General features: G+C 49.3%; 1 protein-coding gene across 1 annotated transcript in view; it reads right to left on the bottom strand.

The window, feature by feature from the left end:
* Positions 1-276: 276 nt before the first annotated feature.
* The window catches only part of CTNNBL1 (catenin beta like 1), a 161,247-nt gene continuing 139,314 nt past the window's right edge, over positions 277-22,209 (bottom strand). Inside the window, exons 14-16 of the mRNA XM_028118615.2 lie at positions 11,301-11,438; positions 10,995-11,067; positions 277-470 (exon numbers count right to left, since the gene is read on the bottom strand). Coding sequence (XP_027974416.1) covers positions 382-470; positions 10,995-11,067; positions 11,301-11,438 — 300 coding nt within the window. The 3' untranslated portion in view covers positions 277-381. The remainder of the gene's footprint in view (positions 471-10,994; positions 11,068-11,300; positions 11,439-22,209) is intronic.

Raw genomic sequence — 22,209 nt, 5'->3', positions numbered from 1 at the left:
AGCCACATGCCTTGTGTCACTCTTCAGGTCAGGGCTGGGAGGCCCAGAGAGGTCACCAGTCCACGTGCTCCCCTTCCCCGCTCCAGCCGGGCAGCCTCCCCGCAGGACTCCGGAGCAGCCGCGGGGGCCACCGCGATGCTCTCTGAGCCTCCGTTCCCTCACAGCGAGTGAGGCCCACCACTGACCTTCCTCAGAGGCGTCCCAGGACAGCTGCTGGGAAAGTGCCGGGTGAAGAGCAGAGGGTACTGCTCTGTTACAAAGAATGCCAGCCAGGAATACCAAAACTAGCTTTAATTTGCCCAAAAGTCACATGGCGCCATGTAAAAACTTTCTGGATGGAGGCCCAGAGAGAGTCCATGCTGTCTGAGGCCAAGGGGGTTTCTAGAAGTTCTCCAGCAAGCCCAGGATGCGCTTTTGCTCGTTCTCCCGGAACTCCGGGCTCCGGCCATCCCCGATGTTCTCCGCATACTCTGGGGGAGACAAAGGCAGCGTGAGGCATGGCCTTCCCTAAATCCCCGCTCCTGCCGAGGCGCACACTGTGCTAATGCCTCCAACAGCACGCCCCAGGGCCGCTGTGGCCGGTGGTGCTCAGTGCACAGGGCCCAGCTCACCTGTCCTCACTCAGAGTCCTCCCCGGCCACACCCCTCACTCACGCACGCGGTCACTCGGCCCACGAGAAGCGGGTGCCTGCCATGGGCACGCTTGCTCTGGCCAGTGTCCGTCAGAGTGTGACTCTGACCAGCAGCAGCAGCACGCAGGAACTTGTTAGAAATGCAGATTTGGGGGCCCAACTCAGACCCACGCACAGACCCAGCAGTCTGTGTGAACGAGCCTTCCAGGGAGTGACGAGGCACGGAAGTTTGAGAACCACTATTTGAAGCAATAGGGGTAAAGTAATGATCAAAAGAGATGAAAAATCTCCACTCTTGTGAAGCCTACTTTCTAGTGGGGGAACAAGCAAGTGAATAGCACCGAGAGGGGGACTGTCAGAAGGCCTCACAGGGACATGATGAAGACCTGAGGCAAACTCCACTGGGCAGGCCTGGGAGCGAGTGGCAGAGGGCTGGCCAGTGAAGAGGCTCTGAATGTGGACGGTGAGTGTGGAGGTCCGTGTGGCCGGAGCTCGGCACTGGGGACAGGAAGGAGCGACCACAGACCACGGGGCCTGTGGGCCGCTGCAAGGACTCTGGCCTTTCCCCTGCACCCAGAGCTGTGGGAGGGCTCTACGCAAAGGAGTGACGGCTCACTCCGGTGGCGGTGTGGGAGATACCCTGAAGGGGACAAGGGCAGAAAGCGGGAGATGTGATTTGATGGTGGCTGGGACCAAGGTCACAGCGGGGGTGACAAGTCTTCAGATTTTACATGCATTCTGAAGATAAGCTGGAAGCGGGGTGCTAGAGAGACATGTGGATATGGACATCACCAAGAAGCATGACAGAGTAGTGGAGAAGGTGACAATAAGCCTTGAATTCCCCGTGAGGGGAACAGGTGCTGCACCACCAAGGAGGGGTTAAGGTACAGTCCCTGGATGTGAGATTCACTGGCTGGAAGTTTTTAGGTAAATGGAGAGGTGGGAGGAACAATGGTGTCGAGATGCTCCTCCCCTGTCTTCAGTGGCAGCAGGATGTGGGAGAAAAGAGCCACCACTGGAGAGGGCCCACCCCCTGGGAGAGGTGGGTTTCAGTGAGAGCACAAAGGCAAGGGGAATGCTCTAAGAAGGAGGAGGGCACAGAGGATGACAGTGAAGACAGATCTCCAGAGAGCACCATCAGAGCATCACGGTAGTTCACCACGTGATCGACTTTACCCAGTTACCCCAGCACGATGCTTACAGCTCTCCATTTCATTTTCAAAAGTATCCCCTCAAATTATATAGTCACCCTGGTTTTAGGAAGTGGGGGCATATGGTGCAGAAATGCTGTGGGACTTGGGACTGGAGTGCAGGGCATGGGGGTGGGGGTGGGCTTCCTGTAGTGAGTCCCAGGAGGAAGGACAGAGAATGTGCTGGAAGGGGAAGGGAGGACAGTGTTCTCACTGCCCACAAACTCACAGAGGGGAGATGGTGTGACATCGTGGGCTGGGTTTGAACCCTGTCTCCGACTCACAATCTTAAGTGACCTTGGGAGGGTCTCCTCTGAAAATGTATGGAAAGTACTTGGCAAATAACAGATGTTCAAGACACATAGCTCCCTCCCTGAGGCTCCTTTGCTCAGGCCAGCAGTGCCACGTGTGGAGAGCCCACATATACCTGCAGGCCCCTCTTAAGGGCCCTCTTCTTGGTGAAGCCTACCTGGTCCTCTCTTCCTCTGGCTCCTGTCCTCAGGCCAGGGTCCCCATCACAGGCCCGACTTCCAGACCACCCTGAACTTGTTCTCCTCTCCCTCTAGACGGGGAGGTTCAGGAAGGCAGAGGCATGTGCCTTACTTTTGGCTAAACCCTGAGCAGAGTCTGGCTGAGGGTCAACTGTCAGTGCGGCGTGGTGCACAAGCTCTCAGAGCAGTGGATTAGGGTGACTGCTTGTGTCCCTGCCCCGCTCCCTGCTCCCCACACTGGGCAGCTTCAGGTAGAACAGACAACTCTGGGCAAGAGGCTTTTACATAATAAAACATCTGCTGATCCAAATCAGACAAAGACTGGGGAGAGAGAAGAAAATGTGCAACCCCTCCCTTGCTCCCTCCCACCCTCACCGTGCTGGGGAATAACTCTGCTCCTGCCACTTCTTCATTTTCCCTCCTTCCTCTTTATTACTTTGGGCATGTGCCGGAAAACGGGATTTGGGATTCAGACATGTGCCAGCTGTGTGTCTCCCCCTGGAAATCGTCATCTTCCGTTAGATGCATTCATCACCTCCACCAGCAAATGGCTGTGATGCCTTCTATTAAAGGCCCCTTAAAGAAAGGGCTGGAGTGATGGGTGAACAGGATGTGGGCTGCAGAGACAGCTACAGGGCTGTACCTAAGTGCTATCTCTTACTCACGTGTGAATGATCTAGTAGTTGCTGCCCCAGGAGATAGAGAAAAGACCATTATAGCATTTAATACCCCCAGAGGCATGGTCTGGAAGCAAGAGTCTTAATGGATTGAACTAACACTTTGCTCTCCTATATATTCTCAGACCCAGGAGGGAAGGAAGTGGAGGAACAGTCTGATCCTTTGGGGCAGTGATTTTCCAACTCAAGCCAGCTTCCCTGTAGGGACCTAATCTCTTTCTAGAGACCCACAGGTAGAGGAAACCAAAGTCCGTATCAAGGGGATTAGAAAAGGCCAAGGTCTTAGAAAAAAATACAAGCACACGAAGTACCCATCCCATGGCCCGTCTCCTGTTACTTTCTGTGGGGAAGGAGGAAACCATCAGATTTGCTGGTGTCTGGAAACAGGCTGTGAACAGAACAGGAACAATGTGGAAGAGGGGCTGTCTCCTCCACAGTGGGTGCCCGGTGTGGAGGTATGATGACTCGTCTGATCTTGGCAGCAATCGTGCAAGGGAGAGAATGCCATCCCTGTCTGCAGATGAGGACACTGAAGCTTATTAGAGAACTGGAGCAATGTGCCCGAGTTTGGGACGGTAGAGAGGCTGAAATTCAAACCAAAACATGTGAGAGTTGGGAAAAAGGCACCTAAAGAGCCAGTGGGCGGGAGAGCCAGTCCCCAAAGTGGCATCTTTTTACTAAGCAATATGCCACCTTGCCTGTTCCCCACCCTCTGGGGAGAAACTGCTCTGTGAGTGCTCCAAAGCAGCCCAGCCCCACAGGGCTTCTGGCTACAAAGTCCTCTCAAAGGCTAAGGCTCTGGATGCCATGTCCTGTGGTAAAGGGGCCCCAGTGGCCACAGATGTGGAGTGGGTCAGAATGTCAGAACTGGCAGGGTTCTCAGAAATAGTGCAACTCTGAAGGGCGGGTGACTGGCCAGGGTCCCGCAGCAAGCCAGCCATGGAGCTGGGCCCAGAACTAGGTCAGATGAGGCCCCAGTGCTCTTCCCCGGCCATTGGGAGCCAGCATAGCTGTGCCCCACGCCCTCACTTTCTCCCCTTACCCCTACTCATTCTTTGTTTCCATAGTAGAATCCTATTTGGAGCAAATCTTGGTGGTGCCAGCTACCTCTGGTTATTATAGCTGCTGCAGCAGTTTATAAATATTGAACAGATTCCTCCCAGAGGTCTTGGGAAGAGTTCTCTTTGCTGTGTGTGTGTGTGTGTGTGTGTGTGTGTGTGAAGAGTTCTCTTTGCTGTGTGTGTGTGTGTGTGTGTGTGTCTAAGAAAGGAAGAGAGAATGCAGGAAAAAGAGAGATGCTAGATGAAGGGGGAGCTAGGAGTGGGGAAGAGGGAGAGCGGGCTGGGGGAGAGCGGGAGAGAAGAGGGTGAGTCAGCCTGGAGAGAGCAAAAAAGATGGTGTGCACATCAACTCCCTTCTCTCCTGCCCCAGCATTTTCAAATGCTCTTATAATAAAGGCTTTGATGGAGCTCAAAAACAGACAGCAGTGCTGAATGCATAAATATTAAGCAAACTTTAGACAGCAGGTTTACTATTCAGACATGGAATACAAGCTGTTCTGTTTATGTTAAGAGGGAGAGGGAGGGGCCCTGGGGCTGGTGGGTGGGGAGAACTGTCTTCAGGACAGAGACTTGGGCTGAGCTCACAAGCCTGGTCCAGACCCCTGAAACTGAAGCCTCAAATGCTCACCCTTTAAAAAATGCAGGAGGAAGGGGGTGGGGGAGGAGAAGAATGCCCCTATTTTCACACTGAAAACTCTGGAAGACACAGGCATAACCACAGACTAGAAACTGGGAAAGGAAAATCCATGTCTAACAGATTCCTTAATGATAATGATGAACCTGGAAGGTCTAGTGTCACACTTCCCTAGAAGGAGGACACTTACCTGTAGCTACAGGACACAAGTATATTCCACTAAAATGACACCCATTTCAAGGAGAAGGATACTGGGTGTTGTATGCAAACAGTGAATCATGGGACACTACATCAAAAAAACTAATGATGTACTGTATGGTGTTAATTAATTAATAAAATTTTTTAAAAAGCAAAAAAAAGCAAGCACATGAAACATAAATAAAAGGAACGCCTGGGTGGCTCAGTCGGTTATGCATCTGTCTTCGGCTCAGGTCATGATCCCAGGGTCCTGGAATCGGGTTCCGCATCAAGCTCCTTGCTTGGCGGAGAGCCTGCTTCTCCCTCTGCCTGCTCTGCCTGCCGCTCCCCCTGCCTGTGCTCTCTCTCTCTGACAAAAAAATAAAATCTAAAAAAAAAAAAAAAAAAGAGTAAAAGAAAAAAAAAAAAGAAGGATACTGATCATGCTAACAGGGGTCATGTTCCCATTGTCCGGAGGACACCTGAGCTGGTGGGAAAGCACCCTCCCCTCCCCCACCAGGCCCCAAGGAGTCTGGTCCAGGTGCTGGTCCACCTGAGTCCAGGCTGCTGTCACCTCCAGGTCAAAGGATTAGGCTAAGGAAGCCAGGGAAGGAGCCTCCATTTGCTGAGCACGTACTCTGTCCCAGGCGCCTGACTGTAGTTTGACTTGAGCAATATTCACACACACCAGGTCTGTGTTTTACTGAGAGGAAACCAAGGCTCAAACACATTATCTACTAACTTAGCCAAAGTTACACAGAGAGCCAGAATCATGCGGGTCTGAGCATCTCCGATCTGTTTCTTGCTGGAGGAGCTCACGCACGGATCCCAGCAGCAGAGCAGCTGACCTGTGGCAAGCACATGCTACACGCCGGCCATGTGTCTGGCCACGTGTCCGACCTGTAGCAAGCACGTGCTACGCACCGGCCGCATGTCAGCACTGTGCGTGTGCACAGTGCCTCCCCGGACTCACAGAACCTGGTGAGGCTGCTTATCTCCACCTCACAGATGAAGGACTGTGGCTTAGAGAGGGTAACAAGCTGCCCAAGGTGAAATGCACGCCTCTCCAGGATTCTCTCCTGCCTCCAAACACTCTAGTGGTCACAGTAGCCATGACCTGGGGCAAGTCACGCACACATCAACACGTCATCAAAAGAGAAATCCTGTCAGCTTCTGCAGCTTCAAAATCACAGAGGCAATGCTCAGGTTACCAACAGCCCCAAATCAATATGGAAAATACATGTTTATGAGCTTCTAGAGGAGATTTCAAGCCATAAAGCCCAAAAGCAAATCAAAGGGCGAGGAGCCAATTTCTGAAAGCATTTTGAAGTCTTTGGGTCAGCCTTTTTGCCACCAATCAAAGAGTTTTGAGTCAGTAATCCTCTGAGCTTTCCCCTGCACAACAGCCCGGCAGCCACACAGTCTTCCGACAACTTTCGCCAGTGACTAAGACATTGAAGAGACTTGCCAGCAGCTTCCACGGTAACCCTTGGCACAAGTGTTTACACTAAACAGTATTTCCAGGTCACAGTTCCTACACCACATCCAAGAAGGTGGCCCCTCAAGGGTGGACATCTGTGTCTGCCCTTAGAGGTCTCTCACATGCTTCCAGAAGCCACCTCCTTAGTCACTTATCAGCTTCACAGAAAGGACAAGGGTGGCTGCCAGGGGCCGGGGAAATGGGGGGAGCAGGGATGGGGGGGTGAGTGTTTAATGGGTACAGAGTTTCAGTTTTGCAAGAAGAAAATCAAATGTGTGGATAAGTGGTGGTGACGGTCACAATGGTTAAAATGGTAAATCCTGACATATTTTACCACCAAAAAAGAGGTACCTCTTCTGTGTAGCCTCCCTGGATCTTCGTTCCTTTTAATCTGCAGCAGAATGAACTCTGCCTTCGTGATTCCCGCTCTGTGTCTTAGCACTGACTTCATGCTGCTTTGTGTAGTGATCAGTCATTTCACCTGTGATGGGACTGTATGCCCCTCGGGGACAGGGCCTCCTAAGTGTCTCATTCATCTTAGGAGTCCACCTAGTGCCCTGTGATGCCAGGTGGGTGCTCTATAAAAGTGGATGCCCTCAATTTTCTTTCTTAAAAGATGGGAGGACTGTATCAGCCAACCAACAAAGTTAGAGGTTTCCTTCCTGCCAGATGGAAGAACGACTGTATAGTTTTGAGTTTTGATCCTGTTTCCAACATTATTAGTGACTCAGGCAATGTCCCTTAACCCCCGTAAGTCTTGGTTTCCTTATCTGCAAAATGGAGATTGTAATCCTGTTTTCTAGGGCTGTTGTGAGAACCAGAGAATATACATCAGAAGCCTGGCCCAGAGGACGTGCTCAGGAGTGACCCCACTACCTACCATGGTCCTGGATTTCTGGAAGAGCACAAAGAAGCCTGAAGCACTAGCTCACCCCCGCCCCCCCCCACAGTAAGCACTAACTGAGCTTGTTGGCACCAGTCATGGGCCAGGCACAAGACAACAGGCAGGAAGACTGTTACCACCCTTGTGGGGCACATGGTGTGGCCCACCCTTTTCTGGTGAAGAGACCACCCTCTCCTACATGGGTGCCACAGTGCTCAGGCCTGGAACAGCTGCCAGCTCCAGGGAAGGCTGGACTTTGGGAGTGCCGAGTAAGCAGTCTGCAGAAAGAGGGACTTTAATGAGCCATCAATTATTCCCAGCTCTCTTGGCACCCCCAACAGAAGAGGAGGGAGGAAAATGGTTGAGAAAGGGGACTGAGATACAACGGGAAAAGTCCCCTGCTGGGCTTGCCTCATCAGCGTTTTCCTGGGACCTCAAGGGATACATCAGCTGTCATCCTGCCAGCAAAACTTAGGAAATATATAGGCCATAAAATCAAAGAAAAAGCTGGCATCTAATTAGCATGTTAAAAAAAAAAGGAAGCAACCCAAACTGGAAAACAAAATTAAAATCAAAGAAGACAGACTGATGAGCTGGTTTTCTTTATGAGGCTTTGTTTTCTCATGCTTTTTGATGGAAGGAAGGGTGGAGGAAGAAGGGGGAGGGAGTGAGGGCTTTTAAGGGGTTGGGCCTGAGCAGAGTCTAGCCATCCACCCTGCCAGCCAGCCTGACCCGTTTTTAACACCAACACAGCCCCGAGGGGCTCACTGGCTGCAGACAGGCAGGCCCCAGGGGCTTGGCTCCCCCGCACAACACCACAGGCAGAAGGGCTTCCCCGAGGTGGGAGTGAGCCAGGGTGGGCACCTGCCAGTGTACGCAGGGTCGATAACCCTTTGATATACTGTCCTACCCCTGGGCCATCTCTCTCTGCCTGGGATGTGTCTTTCCCCCTGGAACATTCTTCCCAGTCCTGGGAGGAGCCTCTCCCTCCTCTGGGAGTCCATGGAATGGCCTGGCTCTCCAGAACTGCTCTTACCACTCCGTTAGCACACTGTTCACAACTTCAACCAGCACTTAGCACGTTGTAATTAGTTTCGAGTATCTCGACTGTGAACGTCTCAAAAATATGGCTCTTGCTTTTTCTTCTTTGCATCTCTAGTCCTGAACACAGAGCCTGGGACTCAGCAAATGCCAGCTCAGTAGCTGCTGGAGCGTGTATGTCATTTAGTTTGAATTATGGCTGGTCACTTACACATCCATGTCCCCAGAAGATTATAAACTCCACGAGGGCAGGTGCCGTGTGGCCCCTGAGTACAGTATCTAGCACGGTGCTTTTCCCGAGGAAAGTCTCGGCAAACATCTGCCAAATTCAATTTGCACAAGGGTGGGGCTGAATTCAACAATATGTAAAATATTCCCTGGGTTCTCATTACATGCCCAGCATTGCTCTGGGTACTGAGGAAACACGGCGAACAAGCCAGACAACGTCCCCCCGTCACGGAGCTTATATTTTAGTATGTGAGACACACAAAACGAGTAAACAAAGAATAAATAAAAACAATTATAGATTGTGATAAGAGCTATGAAGGGAATAAACGAGGCGCTCCAATGGGAAGTAACAGACGGAGAGAACTGCGTGGATTCAAGATGGAGTCTAGAGGCGGAACTGGCGGGCTTACTACTCCACTGGCTGGGCAGGTTGATGGAGGGAGAACCGAAGGGCTGGCCTGAGGCTCTGGCAGAGCTCGGGGAAAGAAAGCAACAGAGCAGAGGACCAAGAGTGGTGGGAACGAACGAGGCATCTGTGCAGGCCGCTCCATCAACAAATCTCCACTCCGCATCCGGTCTGTGCCCGACAGCCCACGACGCCCTGCGGGGCTAGACCAGGACCCGAGGGAGACAGGCTGGCTCACAACAACAGAAAACTCTGAGTAACCTAAGGTATATGTGTGAGGATTTCACAGAGGAAAACGGCCACCTACTACATGTCAGTATCTGTTAAAAACACCCTTTCTTTCTCAGAAGATCACTATTTTGATTGCAGGGATGGAAGTGCAGGGAGAAGCCTAAATGCAAGAGAGGAGAGCCGAGTGATGAAAAGTTCTAATTGAACAAGTGGGTGTTCGACGTAAACACCATTTACAAACTGGAGTTGCAAATCACCACAGCTTCACCTCAGGGAGGAGGCAGCTTGACATGCTGTGTAGTAATTCACGCGAGCGAGACACGGAGCAGGGAAGGAGCACCCAGGATGCTGCCATGCTGGGCTCGCTTCGTGAACGGTTTCCCTTTCCTCTTTCCCTGAGGGAGAAAACGAGATTCCAGTACCTCAAACTGTCTGCAAAACAGACACAGTGGAGGTCCCACTGCCACCTGCCTGGGGTGGCTGTGCTAAACATGGGGTTTCCTGCTCCCATGCTTTCATGCACACTGTTCCTTTGTTCTGGGATGTCCTGGTCCCAGTCTCTAAGACCCAGCTCGATGCCACTTTCACGAGACGTCCCGTAAGATTGTAGCCATGCCTCACTTATGATAATGATGATGACAATTATCATATTTCAAAATATTCATAATAGCTAACATTTACAGACAACTTATTAAGGGTCAGACATTTCAATCTATCATCTTATTTAATCTTCCCACCCATCCTATGAGGTCACAGAGCAATTGGGTATCTCGCCCCAGGTAACACAGTAAGTAACAAAGCCAGGATTCAGTCCCAACAGCCGGATCCCAGAGACCATGGCTCTTAACTTCTCTTCACTTTATTGTATGCACCATTTATCTACACATTTCATCTCCCACCTGTCATGGGAGTTATAAGCCACTTACAGGCAAACCCTTTGAGTAAATTTAGCCTACTCCTTCACCTTAGAAATGGGCAGAACATGAGCCACAGCGGGAAAATGAAAATCTGCCTACAGCTACCAGTCTACCCTGGCTCTCTCTGATCTCTGGCAGGAGCCGTGTCCAGTATGGGCCTCTACTGCCATGTGTGTGAGTCTGTGCTAAGGGGCCCACGGGCACAGAGTCCAGCTCAGGTACCCTTGTGATTGTGAGCCTGCACACCAATGCAGGCCTCGGGAGCCTCCAGCTGAGGAAGGTCCCAAAGATGTCATGGCATTGGAGGGACTCCCTGGGATAGCTGAGGGCAGGAGGGACGCTCACCTGACTGAGCACTATCTGTGTGCCGGGCACTATCCACTGCTGGACACGAACTGGACGCTGTTTTGTAGTGTCTCCTGAACCTTTGCAAAAGTTCTTTTAGATCACACTCGCACGGCTGGGGGAAAGCAGAGCCAAGGCTGGATGGCAGGTATGCTCTTTCTGCTACACCATACTGCCTCAGATTCACTTCCTGCTGTCTTGCATAATTCCGGGTATTTCCTGTTACTTCCTTGGATTTTTTCCCCCTAAGAAAGCAATTTCCTTCCACTACATGTAGTTTGGAACTGGGCGTTTTGTTTCTTGTTTTGTCTTTTTCTTTCTTTTTAATTTTTAACAAATATTTCTAAGCCCTGCTGCCTCTTGTTTGTTATGTTTTTTTTAAATGCTGGAACTGAAGGGTCAGAGGCATAGAATGAATACCTAGGCCAGTCCTCAGTATCTGGACAAAGATGACCTGGATACATACTGCATGTGACAACACACTTAAGCCTGCAGTGCAGAGAATGCTGTGCATCAAATGCCAGGGATATTGACAGAGACTCAGAGAGTAAGCATCACTTAGTTCTCCCAGAGCCTCAGACACAAGCAGCACACAACTCACCCTTGATGATGTGCCTGACGATTTTGATGGAGCTCCCTCGCATGTTCAGGATCTGGTGAACCCTCTGGCGAATCTGAGGAAGGGGAAGGGAAGGGAGAGAAAGGAAAAGCACCGTTTGTCTTGGCAGACACCAGCATCCATCCTGTGCAAAGTGCGCACCTCGCGCCCATCCCTGATGGAGTGGGCCCACATGGAGTGCAGGGAGTTAAGGAGGGTGGATCCGCTTCTTTCTTGGAGTCTCTGCCCCGGCAGGGGGCCAGGAAGGAGGCAGGCATGGATGGGCCCATCAGGGGCAGCCCCTCCTACCTGGGGCACGTTGGCATTGCAAATCTCCGCCATGATGTAGCAGATGTGCTGAAGGACAAAGAGCCCCGCGTCCAAGCGCCGGAGGTAGAACTCGTCCTCCGTGTCATTGTCTATGATCTCCCCACGCCGGACCATGTCCTGCAAGCGAATGAGCATTTGGGACAAACGAACTGGCCAGTGAGGCCACAATACACAAAAGAACAGCAACTACAACACCACCACCACCACCACTACCAGAAGACCATTCCACCGGGGTGTCTCCTGCTCCTCCCATTATCTTCTAAAGTATCTTTCTCATGTTTTAATGGACTAGAGGGCCAGGGAGTCAAATTAAAGTCCATTTTTTTTTACCTATGCAATGAGTCAAGGCCAAAATGATTTCATCCACATATTCAGTCTAAAAAAATAAGCTGATGGACACAAATCTCAGCTATTTATCTGCTTCCACTCATTCTCTAGTCTTTGCTTCTAGCCCCAGTACATCACCTCTCTAAAAGACCTACAGATTTCTCTTTCCCTCCCCAGTCAGGTCAAACTCGGGAAGAGCGGTCCTGTCTCCACAACTCTGTCTTGATGCCCTGGTGAGGCTGATGGTGATGGCACAGAAACCCACTGTACATACACGTGCCCCTTTGGGCTCACATTGTGTCAGTAGCAAATGCCACCACCCCTTCCATTTCACGTCACCAGCGGGCACTCCCCTAGGCCAACACCCCAACGAGCGACAGGAGTCTCTTTCCTCATCTGTTGCAACCCCAGACCTATCAGACTTGCTGTCCTCAAATCTATTCCTCTCTAGTGGATTCTTTTTTTTAAACAGTTTTATTGAGATAACAATTCACATACCATACAATTTGCCCATTTAAAGTGCACAATGTAATGGCTTTTAGTATATTCAGAGCTATGCAACCAGCGCAATTGCCTTAGGACATTTTCACCACCACCCCCGAGTTCCCCAACTAGTGAATTATTATTGCCTCTGCCGCCAGAGCTCCTCTCCCCATCTCCGGGCCTTCGCTGCCTTCCTTCCTTAGGACCCTGGAGTATCTCTGAAGCTAGCACTACTTTTAGGCTACCTCTACCACACCCTTGCTGATTATTGAAGGCTAACACTGCTCCTTTCCGAAATTCCTGAGTGTGCCTCAACACGCCTCTCCCCTGCATGACCTCCTCTCGCACACCACGCTCACACTGATTTCCACCATCACCGCCCTCCCCCCATTGCTAACTCCCATCTACAACTCCCTTCATTTCATAAGGGTGGACTATGAACTCTGGTAAGGCAGGGACTGAATTCTGTCTTCATGTCCCCACTCAGTAAACATCCACGCACTGAATGAAAGGGAAAAGACATCTCTGTTTTGGGCTGTCGGCTCTCAGGAGTAAGATCTGGGTGAGGAACTCATTCCACATGATTGGCAGACCGGCTTGAGAAGACAGGTGCTTGACACATGCTTTTGACGACAACACCATTTCTTAATTCTGTCAGTAGTTTTATGGCCATGGTTCCCTCTGACAACTCGGGCTCTTGTCACTGATAGAAGCCCCTGGGACCCTGCTTTCCACTCTCCCAAACCTGAAGGACTTACCACTTGGTCATCAATCCCCAACAAGAATCCTTCAGAGACTATTTAGACTCAGATAATGCACTTCTTTATTTGCCCAAGGGGCCAGCCTGTAGCAACACAAGGCTACTTTTCATCTCGCTCCTAAAGGCCTCTCTCTGAGGCAAAGGAGGGCTGCACTTTCTGGCAAATCACCACCGCTAATTCCTAGCTTCATTTAGTAGCAAATTCCTTGGTAACCTGGTAATAGTGTTAATGTTCACGAGGTAGTCATGGAGCACTGGACTGATGTCTGAGGAGTTTAAAAATAGAAGGGTCTCTTTAGTTTCTCATTTACTCATAATTGTAACTTCCTGCTCCAGAACTCCTAAGTGTTCAGCAGCTGGGGGCACAGGAAGCAAAATTACTCCTGACTTCCACTCATGCAAAAAGCATTTGCTGCTAATACTTTACATTTCTATAATGCTGTAGAGTTTAAAGTGTCTTTATATATATGGTCCTGAGTACCACATTTAAAGAGAGCAGGGAGAAGATTATTAATCCCATTGTACAAATCAAAATCCAAGACACACAGAGGTTAAGAAAGTTGCTCATAATTACATGATTACCAGTTACTAGAATATGGACTCCCTGGGGACAGGAATCCTGTCTGATTCACCTCTGAGGTGGAAATGATTAACATAATACCAAGTGCTCAGATCCCAGCCCAGCTAAGTGCCCAAGGCAAGGGTGCCATTCTAAGCATTGATTTAAGGCAGAAAAAGAAAGAAAATGGAGGTAAGGGGATGCCCTGGTCTTAGTCATGGAGGGGCCGACTGTCTGGGGAGGCCACAGGACACATGGAAATGACCAGAGAGTCAGCGGATATTAAAGATAACGACAGGTGGTGTGCTGCTCATGGTTGGTTAAGATGGGAGGGCATCTGAGGAAGCAATGACTCCTGGGTAACCCTTCCAGGCTCCTGAGAGACAGCAGAATGAAGGCGTTAAGGATGAGGACTTCCAGGGGTCTGAGGCCCCGTGCTGCACATTTCTCTCTGCTCACCAGCAGCCTGCCCCCCGCCCGACTTGCACACAGAACAGACGGGCCTGCCCTCCGCTCTGGCTCCTCACCTTTGCTTGCCATGTTGGTACCTTCCCCAGCCCCCAATCTCTATCATAATATAGTTAAAAATCTAAAATGCAATATTCCTTTCAAAACTTTTCCTGAGAGCTTTGAAAACTTTTTAAAGTTTTCCAACTTGCAAACTTTTCCAGCTAGATACTAGGATTTTCCAGTCCTGAAAACCCTCAAGACTTGGATTTATACCTCTTTTACAGCACCTCCCATGACCTGCCTTACAGCAGTTATTCCGATGTGTGTCTCTTTCCTGTGTAGGCTCCTTGAAAGCAAGAGGTGTGCTTCACTCTTCTTTGTACCCTAGAAAGCACCTTGCATAGTACTTTGAGCACAGTGGGCTCTTGGAAAGCATTTGTCAAATAGGATTGAAAAATGAAGGTAGAAGTTCAGCGCTGTTTAATGAGTTGTGTGTGCTAAGACTGTTGAGGATGGGGAGAAGGGGGAGCATCAGACGTGGTGCGGGACAGGACCTTGGATGGCCAGCTGGTGGGGGCCTGAACGCTGGCCAGAGAAGTGAGACACGATGGACCACAGGCTGCGTGAGCAGGGAGATGTCCTGAATGAGAATATGCAACTGCTGTGTGGCGGACACGCGGGATCCCAGCACTGAGAGGCATGCAGAGCGGATGGCTGGGAGGCCAGAGTACCAGCCTCTGCGAGGAGCAGATCAGATGGAGGACAGAGGAGGTGACGAAACCTTAGAGGTTTGCAAACATGGAAACTGAGAGTGGAACACATTCCATTCGTACACCTGATAAAGATTTCCTGAACACCAGACTGTGGGCCAGATATTGTATGATGTGCTGGGGGCGGCAAAGATAAACAAAAGAGTCCACATAATCAAGATTATAGCCTAATAATGTTGCCAAGTTGTTAATTTTTTAAAAATGTAGTAATGTCTATGATCAAGGGCCTCTCATATTGTACTGCATGCCGTGGGCACCCAGAAGGACACATTACGTCTGTCTGGGGGGTGTGTGTCAAAAGACTTCAAAGGAAATGTACATTTGAGGTGGACTCTGAAGGAGTTGGACAGGCTGGAAAGAACATTCTAAGTAGAAGGAGTAACAGCATGGATCAAGGCATAGAAAAGTCAACATGGCTAGGGTGAGAGAGATCAACAGTGGAACACCAATATCACTAAAAGCAAGGTTAGAAAGGAGGAAGGGAGTGTGTTTTTTGCTTATAAAGATCCTGGCTATCAGAAGATCATGTTCTTTTTGACTGATTGCTACATATGAGGCCTTGTGTGAGGCAGTGTGAATAAAACCCACTGCTGTCACCATCTATCCCCCTGGGAGGAACAGCCAGTGTTTACTGAGGGCTTGTGATGTATCAGACCGAGTCTGAGCGCTTTTAAATTCCTTTGCTTCTCACAAATATTGGAGGGCAGGGATTATTACCCCCATGTTAGATGAGGAAACGGGACTCAACAGAGCAGCCTCCCCAAGGCCAGCGGGTGGCAGAACTGGGATTCAAACCCAAGGCCGTGTTCTTTTCAAACCTCCATGTTTGTGTGGGGGCAGATTTCGGAGCTGTCTTTGAGAACAAAGGAAGATGCCAAGTAAGAGTGGTAGAGGCTCAAGAATGGAGCGTAGCAAAATTAAGTTTCTTCAAATAGGTCAGAAGAGCCCTGGTGATTTCTCCTTTTTCATACTCTCCCCCACAATCTGATCATCTTTTAACCAGACAGGCACATACCGTACTTTCCCGTTTCTCTAAATATTGTCATCCAGAAAGGATGGACCCAAGAGAGCAATGCCAAACTCCATTTTTTCCTCTTTCCTTAGAACTTCAAGACTCTGACAACGTTCAATTCAACATTCTACTTTTAGATATATGGCCAGATGATTTGAAAGTGAAAATTTCAAATGTAGATCTGAGATACGACTAACTCATCTCCAAGAAAGGCATCACCATCGCTGCACTGAACATGCAAAGATGAAACAGAGATTGGCTTCTAAGACGAAGTCTCTGTCCTGACAGTTTTAGAAGCATCATAGAAACCAGCAAGCAGAGAAGGTGACTGCTGTCAGGATAGCACCTTATCTAGCCTGTTACAACTCTGTGGGCAGGGAATATTTACTGCTGACTGGATTCAGAAAAGTTGAGCACAAACGTGCACTCTGTGTTTAAAGGGAAATAAAAGCAAGATGGTTATAAGTATCATTCTGATGGAAAATAAGGAAGTTTGGGGACAGTTCTTGTAGGAACATCTTAAGTTTTGGTCTGTCTTAAGAGGAAGTAGGATCATATATCACCTTTATTATAAATGGATTAATGAATTTGTGGCTCCATTTCTGGGATTCTAAGACATGAGATTAAAAAAAAAATGATCTGGAGATAAGGAAGTAGAACTAACCCCAGAAAGACTTCTCGGGGTATCTGAGACTCCAAGATAGCGGCCGGTACAACTCAACTCATGATCGTCTGGCTAGGATTCAGTCTTTGAAGTAATATAAAAGTAACATAAACATTCTAGGATCATCATGAGCTTCTCCCCACCCTATTATTTCCCTCATAGATGGCTCTGGAAGTACCAAAGGAGTCTGATTTAGAACACTGTGCACACAAGTGGACTTGCTTCACTAGCAGTAGGGAGGGAATGACTTCTGCCCAACTGCGACCAATAAGATATGCTTCAAAGTGACTAGACAAAAAAGAGTGAAGCTGGCTGGCCCATGCAGAGATTAAACCTGCAGCTCCACACCCTTAGTATGTGGGTACTAAACTTAGTACATGGGTACAACAGGCCACAAATACCTCATTCTAAAGATACTCAACCTCCCTTGCCTTCTTTCCCTCTTAAGAGACCCTCTGACATCACAAGAAGCATTTAATTAGACATTGGGAGTTTTCTGAATGATGATGTATTAATTCTACAAACAGGTTCCTCTGCCAAGAAAGGACAGGGTACTAAACAAACTAACACTAACTTACTAGTGTCCTTTGGCAGGTCATCTAACTTTTCGTGGCCTCAGCTTCTTTGCTTGGAAACGAGAAGCCCGCGCTGGGTCAGGGAAGGGAAACAAGGTTTCACTTAGAGCGCCCGCTCTAACTCACCACAGTGGCTGTCAAGTGCTCTACGTGGAAAAGGGTTGTGGGGCCGAATGGAGCTTGTTCTAGAGGAGCTCTGAGACTAGTAAGCTCTGTCTGTGCTGACTGCAGGGTGGGGATTGGCAGGGGCCCCCACCTGTCTTCCTTGATCTCGTGCTCTAGAAGGTTCCTTTTAGCTTTGATAACCCAGGACAAATCTAGGACTGAGGCACCTCCATCACCAGATGGGATGGATTTCTGCCTGTATCTGGGTGTCTATATGGACACACTGAAGCAGTTGACTTAGTTGTGCGCCCAGACAGTCAGAAGAGCCACCATGACAAAGGCCTCAGCTAGGAGCCAGGAAGCGTCACCCTGACACGACACAATGGTCAGCACTGACAATGGGCTCGTCCTCTGGCAATAAATTAGACTTCCTTGTGACAAAGAGACGAGCCCTGGATCTGCTGCTACTTTAGGCCATCTTGAAACAATCTGGACATGAAAATCGAGTGCTCTTCAAATGGCAATACGATTAACAGAGATTAAAGAGAAATTCCAAAAATCCAGTAACTTCCTAAAGTATTGTAAACACATCTTACTTTAAAAAATTTCAGAGTAAAAATTTGTATGTACATTAAACTGTATCTGAAATGAGACAGGAGAGTTAAGATTTAAAGGAAGTCTTTCACAAATTAATTCATTCAACTTTCACCTCTGAGGAGAGTGAAGGTGACTGTCTTCTTTGTGAAGCAATGACAACTCAACAGCCACAGAAGCACTTTCTACTTTTGAAAGCAGAGTATCTTCATTAACCTCACTTGCTGATATGCCCTGTGTTGGGTATGCACATTTCAAATATCATTTTCAGATTTCACAGATGGAAAAATTGAGACAGATGTCAAATGACTGTCACCGAGTTTCGGTCAAAGACTCTGGTGGAATGTGATCTCCTCATCCAAGACCTTGTTCTATTTGTCCTTTCACTCTGGCAAGAGATGGGATGCAACACACGGATAATGACAACAGCAACCTTTCCCGAGTCCTCACTGTGCGCCCGGCGCTGGGCTAAGCACTTCCACGGATTTCTCATTTTTCCTCACGAGGAGCTGGGAACTTTGACTGCATCCACCCTTCAGACAAAGTTTGGCTCCAAGCCTGCGATTCCTTTCATAGTCCAAAGAAGGAAAAAGTCTGTTTTATAGACCTTTTCCAGTATTAGCATATGAACAAATAGCATCTTTTTCTTGATGCCATTATCTACGGTCTAATGCAAACCAGCTGTATTAAATGTGAGGTCATCTTGTGGTTTCCTGGGCCTTTTCCTTGTAAATTGAAGAAACTTAAAAAAAAGGAAAAAGGGGCAAGGGGTGGTTAAGTGTCTGCCTTTGGCACAGGTTGTGATCTCAGGGTCCTAGGATCGAGTCCCGCATCAGGCTCCCTGCTCAGCTGGGAGCTTGGCTCTCCCTCTCCCTCTGTTGCTCCCCGCTGCTTGTGCTCTCTTGCTCACAAGTGCGTGCGCTCTCTCAAATAAATAAATAAATCTTTTTTAAAAAAATATTTTATTTATTTATTTGACAGACAGAGATATAGTGAGAGGGGAACACAAGCAGGGGGAGCAGGAGAGGGAGAAGCAGGCTTCCCGAGGAGCAGGGAGCCTGATGCGGGGCTCGATCCCAGGACCCTGGGATCATGACCTGAGCCGAAGGCAGATGCCTAACGACTGAGCCACCCAGGTGCCCCTAAATAAATAAATCTTAAAAAATAAAAAAGGGGGCGGGGGTGTGTGAATCTATAGCTAGGCCAGCAAATTCCACATGCAATTTGGGAAAGTCAGAAACACAGAAGACACTTAGAAAGGTTTTGTGTTGTTCATTCCATGAGAGAGGGCTAGAATAAAAACTTAGATGGTAATTCAGTGAATGGCACATTAAGTAGAACAGACTGCAATTCACAGCAGCATAAGCCTGTTTGGGGGCTGCTAAAATAAACAGATTCATCTCCAAAGATACACAAGGAGGTGGTACATGTGGTGTCAAGGTGCCATTTCTGCAGGGTTGTGTGTTGTTTTCCCCTCCCCCAGCCATAGCCTCACTTTAAATGTTAATCTGTCGTCAGGAGCACTACCGAATCACCACCTTTCCATGCGCGCCTCTCTCTCTCTCAGCAGGCAAGTTGCAAGCCTCCAAATGAGCATGTGGATGCCATTTCTAATCTGCCCCTGACAGGCAGAGAGCTGTCCCTCGCTGATGGAAGGAGACAGTCATAAAAGAAGCTGCTATGAAACCAATAAGAATCCCTCTTGCCTTAATAAGAGGGGACATGACTCAGAGCCCCGTCCGATGGGTCACAGTTACTGTCTGTAGTCATGGGCAAGAACTGCCACACCATTTACAAAAGGCCCATCTCTTTTTCTTCAAAAGCAAGGGAAGAGTTTAAGTCAGGAGCGAGATAGGTAAGTGGAGATGTGTTGGGGGGGGTGCACACAAACACCAGCAAATAAAACCTTCTAAGAACTTCTAAAATAGGGCAGATTGTTAGAGAAGGATCCTAGAGATGGCCAGTCCTTTTTGGCTGGGGAAACTGAGGCTGAAGAAATAATAAAAGGGATTTGGGGGAGGCGCCTGGGTGGCTCAGTTGTTAAGCGTCTGCCTTCGGCTTGGGTCATGATCCTAGGGTCCTGGGATCGAGCCCCGCATTGGGCTCCCTGCTCCACGGGAAGCCTGCTTCTCCCTCTCCCACTTCCCCTGCTTGTGTCCCTCTCTCGCTGTGTCTCTCTCTGTCAAATAAATAAATAAAATCTTTAAAAAAAAAGGGGGGGATTTTTCTTGGGGGGGGGGAAGGAGGGAGAATGTATAACTAACTGACAGCAGCTCTGATAAGTCAAGAATCTCAGGCCAGACCTTTGCCCACACAGGAGAATTGACTATGTGTTTTTTTTTTTTTAAAGATTTTATTTATTTAATTGACAGAGAGAGAGAGAGAGACAGCGAGAGAGGGAACACAAGCAGGGGGAGTGGGAGAGGGAGAAGCAGGCTTCCCGCCGAGCAGGGAGCCCAATGCGGGGCTTGATCCCAGGACCCTGGGATTATGACCTGAGCCGAAGGCAGTCGCTTAACCAGCTGAGCCACCCAGGTGCCCCGAACTGACTATGTGTTAAGCCCACCCTAGCACATAAGCATGTGACTGGTTACTACAAACAATCTCATTAACCTTCAAAATGACCCTCTGGTAAAGTTACCATGAAAACTAAAACATGCACGGGGCAAGTCATCCCCTGCCAGAGTTCATGTGAGGCTGAGATTCAACCTTTGGCCGTATGACCTCAGGATTCATGTTCCTTCTAGCTACCATGATGCCTCCATGATGGGTGTGTCTTCTACTTCTAAATTTGCTGGAAAAACAAAACAAAACAAAAAATACCCATGACTGCTCATTTGAATCTTGACAACATATAAGCCAGCCTTGAGAGAACTAGAGCTTCCACGACAGCAGATACAAGAACACAAGGCCAGAAAATAACAGTCCTGTTGGGACTGCTGAAGAAGGAACACCAGGCCCTGCTGTGGAGACTCAGCTTTAGAGGGAGACAGAGACAAGTATACAGGCCAAAAACACTTATAATAATAGCTACCACTCGTGGCATACTTCCTTGTGCCGGAAACTGTTCTAAGTGATTTCTATACACCGATCTATTTCATCTTCCCTGCAACCCTTCAAGATAGGTATTACCACTCTCCTCCTTTTCCTTATGAGGAAACTGAAGGCAGAGGCAAGATTTGGGTCTATGGCGTGCAGGCTGCCGCGCACAGGGAGCACGGGGGAGCCACGGGGGCCCAGGAGGTTTTCTGCAGGCACTGGCATGGCAACACTAAGCAGCACGCTTGGCACATGGTACACACTCAACATGCATCTACTGACGGACTTTTCTGCCAAAGCTCTTGAGGCTACAAAGGAATTAGCCAGCTGCAGGAGAGGGCTATGGGAAAGATGGCATAGAAAGGTATTCTGGGCAAAGGAGAGAAAGTTTAGGAAGGCACAGGTGGTACACAGAAGGCACAGGTTTGCACGTCACAGGGGGAGGAGTGGTGAGGGATGCAGCCCGGGGGAGGGGGGCAACAGGGCCCCCAGCGGGAGAGGCCTGGCAAGACCCGGAAGGAATTTAGAGCCCGTCCTGCAGCACAGAGCCAGTGTGCACTGGGTTTGGGTAGGGGAGTGGCATAGCTGCATTTTCAGTTTAGAAAAATCTCTGGTTACTGTGTGGGAAATGAATTGGAGAGGACAAACCTAGGGACAGGGAAACTAGTTAGTGAGGAGGGCGCTGCACTCCTACAAGAAGAAAAGATGCTGGCTGCCTGGGTGTCCACAGCGGTAGTGAGGACAGGGGAACATGAAGAGGCTGCACAGAGATCAGAGGTAAAACTTACCAGATGGACACACGGCGGGAGCAGGAGAGAAAGGAGGAAAAAGATGCAGCCCAGGTTTCTGACCTGGTGAAACTGGTGACTGGCCCTGGTGCAGTGAAGGAGGGGAGCGGATGATACATGGTCAGGGCCACAGACCAAGCTTTGAACTCACTGAGCCACAAAAGCCGCTGGGTGGTGTCCCATGGGAGGGAGTCAGCAGACACTTGGGAGTCCCCAGTACACAGCCCTGATCTAACCAGGCCTGCGCAAGCCTGTGAGAACGGCAATGGAGAGCCTATAAACCCCACTGGAACAGGAGGGCAGGGAAGATGACAAAAGCCAAACAGAGCACGCAGGGCCACACTGCAAGGTAAGTGGCAGAGGCACAGGACCAGAACTGAGCTCCTCTGACTTCTCCACTGGCAGAAAGGATGACTGATTGGGAAGTGGGCAGGCAGGGGGGCCACGGAGGGTGAACGTGCATATGGCTACATCGGTGGTGTCTAAAGGAGAGGAAAAAGCACCAGGGCACACTCTCCCCCACCATCACTGGCTTCTACTGGCTATCAGCTGTGTTCTGGCAAATTCTTGGACAGAGAAAGCCTGGGAACGACTAGCTTAAAGAACAGCTGAGAGGAACTCTCAGCAAGATTCCCTCTTTTTCAAGCATGCCCCAGAAGCCTCCAGCACAGTTAGCAGAAGAATCAATGGCAGTCTCCTACTTCTCCTGTCTACATCCTTACCCAGTGCTTTAGGATCACATACCCCACGCATCCATTCCTG

This window comes from Eumetopias jubatus, unplaced genomic scaffold (assembly GCF_037043125.1).
Source record: "Eumetopias jubatus isolate StellerSeaLion01/CBP00866 unplaced genomic scaffold, mEumJub1_p1.0 scaffold_9, whole genome shotgun sequence".
Taxonomy (NCBI): domain Eukaryota; kingdom Metazoa; phylum Chordata; class Mammalia; order Carnivora; family Otariidae; genus Eumetopias; species Eumetopias jubatus.
Note: the sequence above shows the minus strand (reverse complement) of the source record. Positions and strands in the feature narration are given on the sequence as shown.